This window comes from Clarias gariepinus, chromosome 15, assembly GCF_024256425.1.
Source record: "Clarias gariepinus isolate MV-2021 ecotype Netherlands chromosome 15, CGAR_prim_01v2, whole genome shotgun sequence".
Taxonomy (NCBI): domain Eukaryota; kingdom Metazoa; phylum Chordata; class Actinopteri; order Siluriformes; family Clariidae; genus Clarias; species Clarias gariepinus.
In genome coordinates, this window is record NC_071114.1 from 15,218,810 (window position 1) to 15,233,768 (window position 14,959).

Below are 14,959 nucleotides of genomic sequence, written 5' to 3' on the forward strand. Positions count from 1 at the left end.
TGCAGAGTGTCCTGCAAACAAGGCATGGAAGACGGAAATGCATCCTGGATAAAACATCAGTATAAGACAAGACATGACAAAGGGGTTCATAGTGGGACAATGTAGCATCCACTGGCAGGTGGGAGGAATTCGGAGAACACAAAGGAACCCTAGCAGGCCAGCATGTGAAATTTTAAGTAATAACTTCATAACTTGATCACCTTTTGCTCTGTAATATATTATACATGCATAAGAAATATAAGAATGACTAACTGTGAAGTTGTGCAGAAATACAGATGGAGTCTCATCATTTGTGGGGTTGATAATGATGTAGAACGTTACAGGTTCAGACTTATGAACTCCATCACTGACGCTTACACTGAACTGGTCTGCTCTGGGCTCCACACCCTGATGATTCGACTGGACATAATTGATGAATCCAGAGCTAAGATGGAGCTGGCTGAAAGAAGCTTAATTTAGAAAGTATCATTTAGTGGAAATGTAAAAAATAGAGTCATGTTGTCATCAGGTTCAGGTAGAATAGAGACTGTATTGAGAAGATTAACACTGACCCACTTGGATTCCAGCATTGCTCTTTTCAAAGCCTGGGGAAGGAAGAGTGTTTTCCAGAAAGCCATACTGAGGTGGGGTCTCCAGGAAGAAGTGTAAGTAGTCTGGCTTAGTGTCAGGGTCTGTAGCCATCAGCAGATTGTCACAAAGACACACACTAGATCCCTCTTCCACCACCAACATGTTTCCTAACAGAGATGCAGATAGCACAGACCTTAGTACAGTCAGAAAAAAATATAATGAGTTTTACAGCATACACATAAAGAAAGTATTTTTTTTTTTTTGCTGTGAAGCAAAATTAGATGGTACTCCAGAGTTTTCAATTTAAAAAAAATTTTTTTTTCTTAAGAATAACTTACCTAATATAGAAATACTTTCAAATACTTGTAATATGTTTTAACACATGTACTGTATTAGTATAGCATATCTTAATGGACAAAACTTTAGCATTGCAGAAATATAGTCTAAAATCATTCTATTCCTTATGGATTTTGTGATATTAATACGCGATAATAAGAATATAAAACATTTAGGAGTTGCAACATCACTAAAACATTCAATGCTTATTTACATAGATGATCAATACTTTTATTAGCTCTTACTTCTTTTACCTACTGTAGCACAAGTGACTTTTGCCACTGTGATACTTTAATTCCTTACCCTGTCCCTTTTCTCAATATCTCTGTCTCTCTGTTTTAGTCTTTCTCTATCTGTCTCGGTCTCTGTGTCTCTGTCCTGCCTGCAATCCTGACCCCTCACATTCTCTCTTTGGGCTCTTGGCCAGGCCGCTGCCACCTGGATGCTGATAAAGCCATCATTCCCACACTAACTGGCATCTGCTCCCATTTACTCCACCGATAAATGATGAATGGGGAATTGGCACAGCGGAGTTTGTTTGGATCACGCTCTACAATAAGGACAGAAATGAACGACCAACAGTCTGCAATCAAGGTGATAAAACCATTACACCTCAGCGAGGAAAGCAGAAAATCCAGATTTCTTTTTGTTTCATTTGCTTAATGCTTTAAAGCCTGTCGTTTTTGTTTTATTTAGAGTAAATTAATTAAACAACTATGTTTTGTCAAAAACTGGTCTGGTGTATGGTGTGTGGTAACAATCATGCAGAATACCTTCCAAGGATTTGGAGATTTAGGGGATCATCGGAATCTACTGAATGCGCTAAAACTTGGCAGGAGGAAATACAAAACAGAGGCTGTTTTGTCTTTCTGAACATAGCATGCTCTATTGTGTTTTTCTCTACCTCGTTGTTCATTTAGCTTGAGGTACATGTATATGCTATCTGTTCTACTGCGTTCCTGTTGTGTTATAATCCCAGTCTGCTGTCTGTGTGGCCCCTCTGCCCTTCAATACACCAGTAATGTGCAAGCTGTATGTATACTGAAATTTTATATAGGATTTTAACCACCATCCACATATTTTGCTCGTTCCTCTTATTGTTTCCCAATGGTCACTGTTTTTCACTGATAACTACAAAGTGCATGTCAGTCTAAGGATTTAGTGAAAATCCATATCCTGAGCTTTTGTGAGAGTTTGCCTTGAATGTATGTCTGCCTCCCTTATATAATGGGTTGGGGGGGGCATGGGGGAGTAGACATTTCTTAAATCTTCTCTAAGCCGTACACTTTGAGGTAGTGGACAAGGTTATTAAAAGTAAGTGATTTGATTTGGCAACTATAATGAATTTTTGATACCCTGCATACTTTATGTATTACCTAGAAATTGTTAGGCTATGTTTCATTTAACCGTGTGTTTGATTTTGACAGATTTTTTTACTAAACTTATTATTATGCATCTATAGTGCTTTTTGCAGGTTGTGGCACATTACTTGCCCTTACAGCCTAATAGGCTACAAAAATACAATCCATGACATACATTTTAAATATTGTCATTGCAATTAATAAATCACACATTGCACAAGAACTTAATAAAATGGTTTGTCTATTAGCTATTAGGCAACAAAAATGGTCCATATACTAGAACATTTCATATATAAAATGTACACGACTTCTGCCAAAAATCTAGCAAATCGTTCTGCTAAAATTTAGATGTTTACAAGATATTTACCGGTAATTATAGATGGCGTCTGGTTGTTGACTGGAATCACAGTGACATTAAGGTCATAGACAGGAAGCGTCCCATGTAAAGGGACAGGTGGTGGGACTGCATCTTCTTGGCAACAACCGTCTGTCCCTGCCTCTCCATCAGAAACTATAAGAGTAACAGTGTCTGATATGGGGTCTGGACCAATTTCACCTCCTAGACACAAAACAAAACAAAATTTGGTCATACTCAAAAGTAATGTGCATTTATTCATTTCTTTGAACCTCAGATGACTATTGCATAATATAGTTGACTGCAACATTAATTCTTTGTAAATTGTAATATAGCTCATTGTATTTTGTTTATCCGCTCACCAGTGTGCTGGTAGAAGATGAGGCCATTGAGCACGTCAAGCTGAGAGAACTTATCCACGATAATTCCATTCTTCTGCAGCACCCCACGGGCCGGAGTCCGAGCCAGCATGTATGTGAGTCGGGTGTCATCGCTGTCTGCATCTGTAGCAAATAAATACTCAGCAGTAATCTGCACACGACTGCCTTCATTGCAGGAGAGCCCATCTTTCAGGCCTAGGCCCAGCTGTGGGGGCTCATCATTCACAGGGAGGATCTACACATGAAAACAATCACTTATTTAAAACATAAACAACTTATTTATAACAAATTTGAATTATTTGCAGTATTTTAGGCGGTTCCCATTTTTATGGTTTCGGTTACAGTCTAAAATCTGGGTATTCAATTTTAAGGTCAATTTAACACTGACCTGCAATTGAAGTTCAGTCTGAGCAGAGTTGATTCCATCGGTAATCGTAAGGCCTATGCTGTCCCTAGTGGTCTCAGAGTCATCATGGATATATCTGCAATAAAAAGTAACACTAACCATAACAATCTATATTTATGCCAGGTTAAGTTAGAAGTATTCAGAGTTGGATTACTCATGTAAGATGAGTTTCTGGGCATGCCATTTAAATTATGTAAATCATCTGCATGCAGCAAAAGTTCTTGCTTATATGCCAGAAAAAATATAGGCAACAGAAACTACAGATATGCATACATGCAGTTATTATGTGGCTACTGTATCTAAACAGAGCATTCATTATTAACTCTTCACCACAAATGCATAAGTCAACTCTGAATACATATGAGCTAGTATCTCTAAAGAGTTTGAGGAAGTAAAATTGAGTCTTCACATCCATACACTGATCGGACTTTACTTTAGTCCTACCTGACTCTCAGTGCTTTTAGGTCCTGTAGATAGAAGCTTTCTCCTTCTGATAGCACCACTCCTTGCAGCTCAAGTCTGCCATGCTGGGGGGGTGTTCGTATCTGCACCCTGAGTTTCTCCCTTGGGGTGTCTGCATCTCGCACCAATAAGTGTTCCTCCATCAGGAACCTACTTCCACCTTCCTCCACCCTCAGCATGTTAGTGAACATCTGGATAATATTAACGAGAATAGACATAGTAAGCATGTGTAAATTATAATAATCCTTACATTGAATTAGATTTTCATTGATTATAGGCAAAAAAAGTGGGTGTAAACTATGGATTTCAATTAAATTTAATTAAATTTGATGAAAGTAATTTGATGAAATTAAATTCACGCATATTTATATAACGCTTTTAATACGCCCATTGCCGCAAACTGGCTTTATAGAATCCAAATAAAATTAGAGAAATCATAATAATGAAATGTGTGAGAAAATATGTTTAAAACAGAATTATTAGATTTGAATAAGTGAACATATTTTTACATATCGTACATATTCAAACCCTAAAAAAGGGAAATAAAGCCAATCCAATCCATGTGGTATTTATTATATTCAAATGGTGCGGGTATTTAATTTGGGGCTGTTACATTACCTCTGGAACCTGATTGTCCACAGGTGTGACTGTGATGTTAAAGATAAGTCCAGTGAGCACGCCGCCCTTTTGATCATTTACAGAGAAGACAAACTGTACAAAGAGTGGCTCAGAACCAATATCCTCTACAGGGGGCATGTAGGCTATTTTGTGGTGAGTCACTGCATGCTAAGGAAACAAAAAGAAATAGACTATAATATTTTCTGCCAGGGACCAACAAACTCTCTGTAATATTTGCACAAATGATCTGAGAATTATATAATATATATAAAAAGATCAAACCTGAGTGAATGATTTAAGTACTGGAATCATGGCATCTTTTTTCATTGATTTTGTAGTGTCGGTGTAGAAGAGTCTACCTGCATCTGGAAGCCTTCAAAGGAAAGATGTTTCATGTAATTATTTGTTTAGACAAACAAAATATATTCTTATGGCTTTTTCAACCTAATCTGTCTCTGCCACATCTGTTGCATATATGCAGTTAACACAAGATGTATGTGTGCATTTATTTATTTTACTGTTTTTGAAAACAATTTATAATGGAATTCTAAAGGCACTTTAGAATTATATGAAAATGTTTTGTTGAATACTTTCATCACTTATAATGTTTGTTAACTAATCTTTATATTTTCAAGTAAGTGTATGTGTATTTAATGTATGTGTATTAATGTTTATGCATATTTAAATACTTTAATAATGAAATTCAACAACTGAACATTTGACCTTACATTGGAAATTAGACTAGTGTTATTTAGTGATCTGCATCTTCCATATTTTTTACTCCTTTTTAATTACCGGGAAATGAGTCAATTTTCTTTCCTGTAGTAATCATGTACAGTATGCCCTGAAGATATACTGTACATTTAATAGAGATTATATTGAAATATTTGTAGTATATTTCAGTTGCAGTGTGTTCTTTCTCCAGTGTTGAGATTAACTAAGTTTAATAGCCAATGATCCATTCTTTTATTACATTACAAGATCATCATCTTCAGTTCCAGCTTTATACTGGTCAGAGGTACTGTAACCCAAAAGGTTAACCCAAAACCTATTTAAAATTCCTTCAAGTGATGTAATAAAAGCATTATAAGACCTTACATTTTAAATATAATCTGCATGTCTTATTTCCAATCTCTACAATTACCAGTAGATTAAGAAACCTCATTCTTGTCCTAAAAGCACACAATAGACTTGACATAGCTGTAGGCATTAACAAACCCCACTTGAACCATCATCGTGATGATACAAAGATGACTTTGCATTAAGACACTTGAGTGTACTACCAACCAGGTTATGGAAAGCATTTCCCCTGGATGTCAGAACAGTTGAAAGCTATAACAGCATTTAAGAGTAATAGTTCTTAGACCCTGACCTATTTATATTAGCATGAGGATATGTTTTTGATGGAGACTCTAAGTACTTCTGTAAGTAACTCTGGATAAAGACTGTAACTGCAGATACAGATGTTAAAAAAAACAAACAATGTTTCCCTTTTCTTAAGGAGACTAAGCACATACTGAGGTTTGGTAGGGCTGAAACAGGGTTGAGTGATGAAATACATCAGGTCAGTGTCTGGGTGCTCAGGGGCTTGGAAATGAAGGTGGATCTGTGTGAGATAAACAACCTCCGTCTCTTTAACTGTGATGGAACGAACCGTGCCGGGAACCTCCACTGGCAGCTGGTCCTTCACAGGAAACACGTGGACCACCACGGTCTGTTAGTGAAACAGACAGGGTCAAATACAATCCACCTGAATCTAATCTAAACCTTTAAATAGTTATATAGTTCTAACAATACTGAAAGACATACTGCATGTATTATAAAATAATAATTACAATAATATCAAATAAACACAAGATAATAGTAATAATTATAATTATCGTAAAGTGGCTAGTCAGTAATTTGCATATGACTTCCTCACATGTCTGTCAGATATATTTGGAGGTTCATGGATGTCAGAGAGCAGGAAGTCAAACGAGTCTTCAAAAATCTCTTCTCCTGTGTGTCTGTAGTAGATCAGACCCTGTAATATGTCTCTCTGTATAAATGTCTTGACTGGAACACCTGTCAAGCACACATATTAATTTACAAGAATCATTCCTTGCAAAGGCTGATTTTGGTAATACTAAACTACTGAAGGCTTAACATACTGTACAGTACCTGGCTCATGTGCAGAGCTTTTCCTGACTATGGTTCCTGCTCTGGGGAAAGTAAGAAGCTGGTACTGAATATAGTCATCGCTGGAATCCAGATCTGATGCCATAAGCATGTACTCCTCCACATGCACCGAACCCCCCTCCTGCACCTCGAAGGCTACATTATTGATAAGAAAAGGAGGAGTGTCATCTTTTGGGAGGATGTTGATGGGAAACTTGTGGCGAATGCTGTGGCGTCCATCTGTGATTCTAAAGATGATGTGGTCGCGTGTTGTGTCGCTGTCAGAATGGTGATAAACCACCACGCCCTCATGGAGGTCCCTCACTTTAAACATGAAGCCCTTTCCACCTAAAGAGCAATAAAATAAATGAGTTGTTCAGCTTGGATGTTCAGAGTCTGGATAACAGGAATGCCATAATAAAACATTAGAAATACTAGACGTAGTTTTCAGTTGGATAATTGGAATGAATGTACTCCACATGTATTTAATTATATGGATTCATATTATGTAAAATGTTTATTATAAAAAAAGATGTGCATAAATATACATAAGTATTTTTATTAATGGTTGTGCTTTTGCTCTGCTTCATACAGAAAACAGGGAATCTTTTACTAGGTGCTGTCCATCTACTGGTTGCTAGCAAATGTGTATAGCAAGGCCAGACTGAGTAATGACTGAGCAATGACTGGTCCAACAGGGAACCTAATTAGCAGATGTATTAAAGGGGAAATGTGTACAACTGAGTAATTGGGCCCAAAGTTGACTATGGGCAGTTTGCCCAGGAAGCAACATGTTCTCTGTAGATCCTTGTTGCAGAGAGCAGTGAGTGGGGCAAATGAAACATTGCAAATTATATTACTGGGCTATGACCCCATTCGCAGAAGACTGTATGGTTAAAAGCCATCAAGACAGCTTAACTGGCCTTCCTTACTGGGTGGTATCACTATGGGAATTAGATAAAAAAAACATGGAGAAGGATTGAATTTTTTTCTCTCCGTTGATTTACAGTAGGTGACTCTACCCTATCTTGGGCATGTATGTGACTTACTGTATAGCATGTTAAGCTCCTCTAGGTCCTGATTTATACATCTAAGAACTAATATGTCATAATAAACCATCCCTCAGGATGACAATTGTACTAAAATACCAGATATAACATAAACACTAAATAAAGGACTGGTTTCATCTTACAGTGCTGTATTAGAAAATGCCACCAGGCCAGGTTGATCGTTGATTGTCTAAACCAGGAATGAGGGCACAATGATCTTTTTTGATCATGTTGCTACACTGTAAACCCGAATAAGTTGGCAAAACTCAAAAAAATTTAGGTAATCAGTTACATAATGATGTAGTCAAGTAATGATGTAATTAGTTAAGTAATGATGTTAAGAGGTTTAAAGTAAACAGAACTATGAGTTTTTGAGTTCATTGTACTCATTCATATTAATCGTTCTTTACGTGCATTATCAAGTAGCCTAACTCATACTATTTAATAGCAATTATATATATTTTTTTTTTTGTTGTTGCAAATTAAATAAATTGTTGTTGATCTTTTGGCTGCTCCCCTGTCAGTTTATCTGGGCTTGGGACAGGCACTTCATCCAGTTGCTGGGAATCGAACTTGGGCCTTTCGCATAGGAGGCAAAACACCTACCACTGAACCACCAGTGCCCTATTGCCCTGATGACGTCAGACACAAAATCGCTACTTTGAAAGATTTTAAGTTGGTGGAACTTTAAGGTGACAGTTATTATTACTTACATACTTACAGAAAATAACTTAAAATATCTAATTTGTTCAGCTAACGTAAAAAGTGTCATTTCTACAAATTCATAAATACCAAAAAGTTCTAAATACTCATCAATGTCTATTAATTGGAACTAATTGTAATTATTCAAGTAAACTCAATATGTTTAATTACTTTTAGCATTAGGCTATACAGTGTACTTTTAGCCACCTTTGAGGATTATATATGAGTTGAACCTTCCAACATTGTTTGGCTATTCAAGTTTGTTTAAAGTCTAAATGACATGCAGGCTTCCTAATTATCAAACAGTTTCATGTAACATTATTAAATTTGTAATGTAATTTATGCTGACATAATGTAACATTACAATACACTGTAATGTTACGATATAATTAGTGCTGACATAGATTAGGTTTGTGTGCTACCTTTGTACCAATAATAGATAGATCCAATGGTAAAATCTATCTATCTATCTATCTATCTATCTATCTATCTATCTATCTATCTATCTATCTATCTATTTATCTATCTATCTATCTATCTATCTATCTATCTATCTATCTATCTATCTATCTATCTATCTATCATAAAACAGACCAATATACTTCTTTGTATATTGGACTCAACTCTCTAACAGAGCTAGCTAAGTTAACCCCGCTGCCAGTGACCTCGTGTAGTACATCTGGCCTGTGTGCACAGTGGCATGAAATGACATTAGCCTTTACAATCTGCTTTATTGAGGCACTGTGCAAAAACAAGCATCTTCTTGCCACTCATTGGAGTAGAAGAAAACATGCTAGGACTCTAAAAACATCTTTGTGAGATGGCCACTGGCAAAGTGTTATCAGTGCATTTGTATGTCAGTATCAGTGCATGTCTTCTGAGATGTACAAGCATAATATACATGGAGCTGATAACTGGGGTAAGGAAATATTCATAACATAAGAAATGTATGTATTTCATAACATCATAGTATCTGGTCTACCTCCAAAATATAACCTTCAGTTTACTATGGAACAGGAAGTGTCTGTTTGCCTGCAAGTACATTGGAGGAAGCAGTGAATCCTCGCTATCAACAATGTGAGGTCATAGTTTGGAGGGACAACATGCAGATGCAACCTGCTTGCTAATATGAAGTTAATATATGATTTCACCTCGAACACTGAGTCGTCCATGTAGAGGACCATCCACAGCTACCAGAATGACAGCATCTATGTTGTCATTATCAACAATTTGCAGGTCCTCCCATGTGATTGGTCTGGACTGACCCTCCAGCAGATCCAGGCCTACATGGAAAGAAGCATGAATGTACTGTATGTAAATAAATGGAGTAATTTCTAATTTACACTTTAACTTCTATTTTACATTTGATTTTACAATTTTGGTTTTATGCTACTTAATGTTGATATTACAATTGTATTAAATCAACAGCTGCATATATTATTTATATAATATTAAATTTCCGCTGCTTCAGTGTTTTTAGATTTTTTTGTCAGATGTTACTATGGTATTTTGAAGTATAATTACAAGCATTTCATACGGGACAAGGGCTTTTATTGACAGTTACATTATGTCAATTGACCCTGCCTGTGAACAAGGAGTCAAACTTTTTTTTGACCCTTCTTTTTCAAGACCTCTGCAATTCGCCCTTGCATGCTGTCAATCAACTTCTGGACCACATTCTGACTGATGGCAGCTGATTCTTGCATAATAAATGAAACAGAATTTGTTGGGTTTTGTTTCTCCACTGCTTCTTGAGGATTGACCAAAAGTTCTCAATGGAATTTTGGGGGAGTTTCCTGGCCATGGTACCAAAATTTTAATGTCTTGTTCCCTGAACCACTTAGTTATCACTTCTGCCTAGAGAAAAGATGCTCCATCATGCTAGAAAAGGCATTGTTCATTACCAAACTGTTCTTGTATGGTCGGGAGAAGTTGCTCTCAGAAGATGTTTTTGTACCATTCTTTATTCATGGCTGTATTCTTAGGAAAAATTGTGAACAAGCACTCTCCCTTGGCTAAGAAGCAATCCCACACATGAATCGTCTCAGAATGCTTTTTTTCAGCAAAGAAGCCACCCTCTCTTGAGGAAAACATAAAGGACGGACTAATATTCTACAAATGGTACAGAGATTGGACTGCTAAGGACTAGGGTAAAGTCATTTTCTCTGATAAAGTGTTTTTTCCCTTTCATTTTGTTTGGTGCAATTGGAAAAAAGCTTGTCTGGAGAAGGAAAGGCGAACGTTACCATTAGTCCTATGTCATGTCAACAGTACAGCATCCTGAGACCATTCATGTGTGGGGTGGCTTCTAAGCCAAGGGATCCCGAAGGAAATCCAGTGCAGCACAAATTGCTGAAAAAACGTAAATGCTGGCTATGATAAAAAGGTGTCAGAACACCCAGTGCATCACAGCCTGCCATGTGTGGGAATTAACAGGCAAAGAGTTCAAGGTTGTTGATTCGGCCACCAAATTCCTAATCTGATTAAGGAGCCAAGTCCAATCCATGGAGGCCCCACCCCACAACCCATATAACCCAAATGATCTGCCATTAATGTCCCGGTGTCAGACACAACAGCAAACTCCCAGAGGTCTTTTGGAGTCATGCTCCGAGGAGCCAGAACTGTCCTAGATAGCATTCTTTAATAGCATTTTTGCAGTATCAATCAAACAAGCAATCCAATATATATGCCATGCTATCTAATGTCAGCAAGTTTATTTTTAAATACCCTCCCTTCAACTAGGACCAAAAGTTTAGACAAATTTTTAGTCAGAATACCCAGATTCCAGGAGACTCGTGGAGCATTTGTTTCTGCTGTTCGGATTGAGATGTGCATTGTAATAGGTAGACTGGTGGTGAAGAAGCCATCAATAGCCTGAAAATCAACCTGTGAAACAAAAAAATAGCAAAGAAATGACTAACAGTTATTAAGTTATTTTTTATAACTGTAATTTTAATTTTTATAAATATAAAAATATTATTATTATTATTATTATTATTAGTAGTAGTAGTAGTAGTAGTAGTAGTAGTAGTAATAATAATAATAATAATAATAACATACTTTTAATATTACACTCATAAAGTGATATCAATTGTTTTATTTTCTGAGTAATTGTTATCTCCTGTTACTCTAAATCAGGACATACTGTATAATTTACTGTATATCTGATATAAATTCAAATTCAAATTTTATTTGTCATAGATCTGTCTATATTTGTTGATATAGAGACAACTACAGCAGAATAAATATTAAACTTGATTTTACTCACCTCAATATTCTTTCTGCTGGCGTGGCTGCTGTTTGGGGGCTGATAAGCAATCTTCATTTCATTCAGGTCTTGCCAAGTGAAGGAAAATACAGCTTTGGTGTGATCATCCAGATGTGTGATGTAGCCCTCTGCTGGAGGCTTGGTCACGTTAAACACCAGCTGTGCCTGTGGGGTCTCATCGTCTTTGGCATCCAGGGCAGCGGTAGTCATGGGGGTTAGGATGAACTGATCTACTTCTAGGATGAACATGGACATAAAAGCAGCATGGGGAGGCTGGTTCTGCATGGCGCCATGGATTAGGACAGGAAGCCAAACACTTTCTGCCTAAGGAAAAAAAATTAATGAGCAAATTCCATCTTATTGACCTGTGCAAAACTAAATCTGTAGCTGTAAATTGCAATTGCACAATTCTTTAACAGTATGTCATCTTACTGGCAATATTGTGATGCATGAAGCTGTGTAATATATTTGTTTTACCTGCAAAAGGGCTCGAGTGTTTTGATCTCTGATTTCCACTCGGAGTGGCACATAGTCAATTTCAGGTGATGGAGGGCTGAGATGTTGGTACTTTAAACCTGAAGTGAGGAACTCACTGCAACTGGTCTTTAGGAAGCGTACCTCTCTGGTGTTGTGATTACATGCTCTATTTCCAGGGCAAGTGATAGCTGTTTGTCGACCTTCAAGATGAAAATAAAATCCCTTGTGAGTTGAAATCCTTGGTATTTTTTCTAGTTGACATGAATTAATGTATGGTCTCAATGGCTAAAACAGACACTGTTACTTCAGGAAAAGCACTTAATATGAAAGCATTTATCCATATGTGCATTTTGACATGCTCTCCCTCATTTATTTTCTGGATTGTTGTGGCCCAGAGTTGACAGTAATTCTAAAAATGAAATACTTTAGTAGGCTTCCCCACTAGATTGTGTTTTACATTTTACTGTGAAAGATTAAGTCTAAGTCTATATGAGTTGAGAAACACAGATTTCTTATATAACAAGAAAGCTGTCCAACCTTTTCTCGGCCCATAGATCAGCTCAGATGCCTGATCTTTCTGCGCCAGATCCTCTTTAATGACCTGACCTAACATGGGGACGTTGATCTCAGAGGTAAGGAGACGGACGGAACAGATTACATCAGACTCAGATCTGAAGGTCAACACACTGCTGTCGATGGTGTTAGAGAGGCCATAAAACTCTGAAACCACCAAAGGAACTTTCCCAAACTCTATCAGACTCTTCTGAGGTTCCAGCACCTGAACCTTCAGGAGGAATGTTTCAGTAAATGTCTCGGAATGGGTAAATCTGAAAAAAGGTGTATTTTTCATTAATATGCAGTATTCTAAAGTAGGCATGCATTTATTCATGTAAAAACATTCAAAAAATAAAATGCCTACCACAAACAACGATCAAAGGTGAGTTAAAGTTAATAGTTACTACAGTATGTGTACCTATAGACTCTCAACATGACTGTGTCCTCCTCCAGTAATGGGCTCCCGTTATGGATATATTTCACCTCATCAGGGTGAAAGTGGCAGTCAAAAACCTAATACATATAATTAGTTTATTAAAAATCACATTTTAACGTACATTATCTACAAAGTGCAACAGAAAGTCAACATGGTCAGATTCTTTATTTGAGCATTATCCTTTTTTTAAAAAAAATATTTTAAATAAAATATAATAAACCCCAGCTCTAGAATTGTCGCCTCACAGCTCCAGGGTGCCTTGTACAATCCAGAACTCAGCATACTATATATGTTGTGTTATCTGGTCTTTATACTTTAGCAGGTACTACAATGTGACATAATAGAAAATGCAAAGACTTTATGGACCTTACCTGCGGAGTAAGTTTTCCCACCCTCTGGGACACAGGCTCATTGAGCACTACCTCCACTTTGCAGGCCTCTGAGGTCTCATTAGTGTTGAACTGCAGCTCCTCTGTGGTCACAGGAACACTCTGGCCTCGAATCACCCGCAGTCCAGAGTTCAGTCTTAACACGCTTTCTGCCTGGTTCAGTGGCAGGATGTAGCTTAAGGCACCCAGTGTCCATAGAAGGTCCACCACCCCCATCTGTTTGGTTTGTTTAGCTGCTTTTGGAAACATAATAAGAAGTAATGGATGCCACTAAAAGGCCTCCTTTGTAACAGAACCAAAGGACAGAAAAGCTGTGCACATACAGTAAGAGCTTTTTACACTTTAACCCTTTAAGACCTGCCATATAAGAGGCTCCGTCAGAGTATGTCTCATTAGAAAATGACTCAGTAAAACTGAGAATGGGTTTGCGCGCTGTACTCTCAGTTCCTTATCAGACAGAAATAAATCACATACACGGGTAGAAGGAGCATGGAGGCATTGTACATACCTGTTTCAGCTGACCCTCCGCTTCAGGCCTTTTCTGAGTGTTCGTGGGAGAATCTCCGTCTGCTTAGTGGTTCTGAAAGAATGCAGGGGGTCTGTGTACATCCAGCCCCCTGCCTCACACAACCTCTCTGACTCAGCACAAAGGAAAACAAATAAAGAAGGAAAATGATAAGAAGAACAGAAGAAAGAGAGTCAACAGATCTGTTCCACTTGCCCGAGCTTAAAATGGAGCAGTGCTACAAAGTAGACGGAGAACAAGAAAGAAATGTGAAATGGAGAAGGGGTGAGAGGGGAGGAAAATTAGACCTCCAAACACAGGAAATGTGCACTGCAGTTCCAAACGTTTTCACTCCTCTAATGCTGCCTTTGACTCACAAACCCAGATGTTCTTATTCCCCAAAGATGCATGCCAAAGACCTCACTGCTCTCTCAAAGAGAAAGAAAGAAAAAACTTGGAAAGCAGGAATGGTTGAAAGATAGAAAGGGAGAAGATAGAGTAAAACGAAATAAGTTAAAGGTATTTCAGCATACACAAAGTGCGAGAGGCGGACCTGTTCGCTGGGTTCTGGAGGACTTTGATGTTTTATGGCATTCAGAGCCTGAGGAGAAATGAAAAGAAAGGGGTAATAACAAAAGGCTGTAACACACACACACACACACACACACACACACACACACACACACACACACACACACACACTTGATGTCCACCAAACCTTCAGTCTTGACCTGTGAAACAGTCGCCCTGCTCCGTAAAAATACTGAGTAAACGCTGATAAAGTGGCTTCCAGTGCACCATCTGCCGCTCTGCTTCATGACAGATTTTCTGTCCACAGTCTCACATACAAACACTCACACGTACACTTAAGGCATCACAATATAAACAACCACCTTAATATTCATCATATATATTTATCATATTTCTAAGTCC

At 37.7% G+C, this 14,959-nt stretch overlaps 1 protein-coding gene across 1 annotated transcript in view; it reads right to left on the reverse strand.

The window, feature by feature from the left end:
* frem1b (Fras1 related extracellular matrix 1b) overlaps positions 1 to 14,357 on the reverse strand; it is a 29,691-nt gene extending 15,334 nt beyond the window's left edge. Inside the window, exons 1-19 of the mRNA XM_053512485.1 lie at positions 14,030 to 14,357; positions 13,504 to 13,757; positions 13,115 to 13,209; positions 12,679 to 12,968; positions 12,142 to 12,341; positions 11,665 to 11,988; positions 11,174 to 11,282; positions 9,548 to 9,679; positions 6,649 to 6,993; positions 6,410 to 6,552; positions 6,006 to 6,202; positions 4,771 to 4,861; positions 4,489 to 4,656; positions 3,853 to 4,061; positions 3,391 to 3,484; positions 2,985 to 3,237; positions 2,635 to 2,826; positions 552 to 737; positions 253 to 449 (exon numbers count right to left, since the gene is read on the reverse strand). Of these exons, the coding sequence (XP_053368460.1) occupies positions 253 to 449; positions 552 to 737; positions 2,635 to 2,826; positions 2,985 to 3,237; positions 3,391 to 3,484; positions 3,853 to 4,061; positions 4,489 to 4,656; positions 4,771 to 4,861; positions 6,006 to 6,202; positions 6,410 to 6,552; positions 6,649 to 6,993; positions 9,548 to 9,679; positions 11,174 to 11,282; positions 11,665 to 11,988; positions 12,142 to 12,341; positions 12,679 to 12,968; positions 13,115 to 13,209; positions 13,504 to 13,737 (3,459 nt within the window). The 5' untranslated portion in view covers positions 13,738 to 13,757; positions 14,030 to 14,357. The remainder of the gene's footprint in view (positions 1 to 252; positions 450 to 551; positions 738 to 2,634; positions 2,827 to 2,984; positions 3,238 to 3,390; positions 3,485 to 3,852; positions 4,062 to 4,488; positions 4,657 to 4,770; positions 4,862 to 6,005; positions 6,203 to 6,409; positions 6,553 to 6,648; positions 6,994 to 9,547; positions 9,680 to 11,173; positions 11,283 to 11,664; positions 11,989 to 12,141; positions 12,342 to 12,678; positions 12,969 to 13,114; positions 13,210 to 13,503; positions 13,758 to 14,029) is intronic.
* Positions 14,358 to 14,959: the final 602 nt, after the last annotated feature.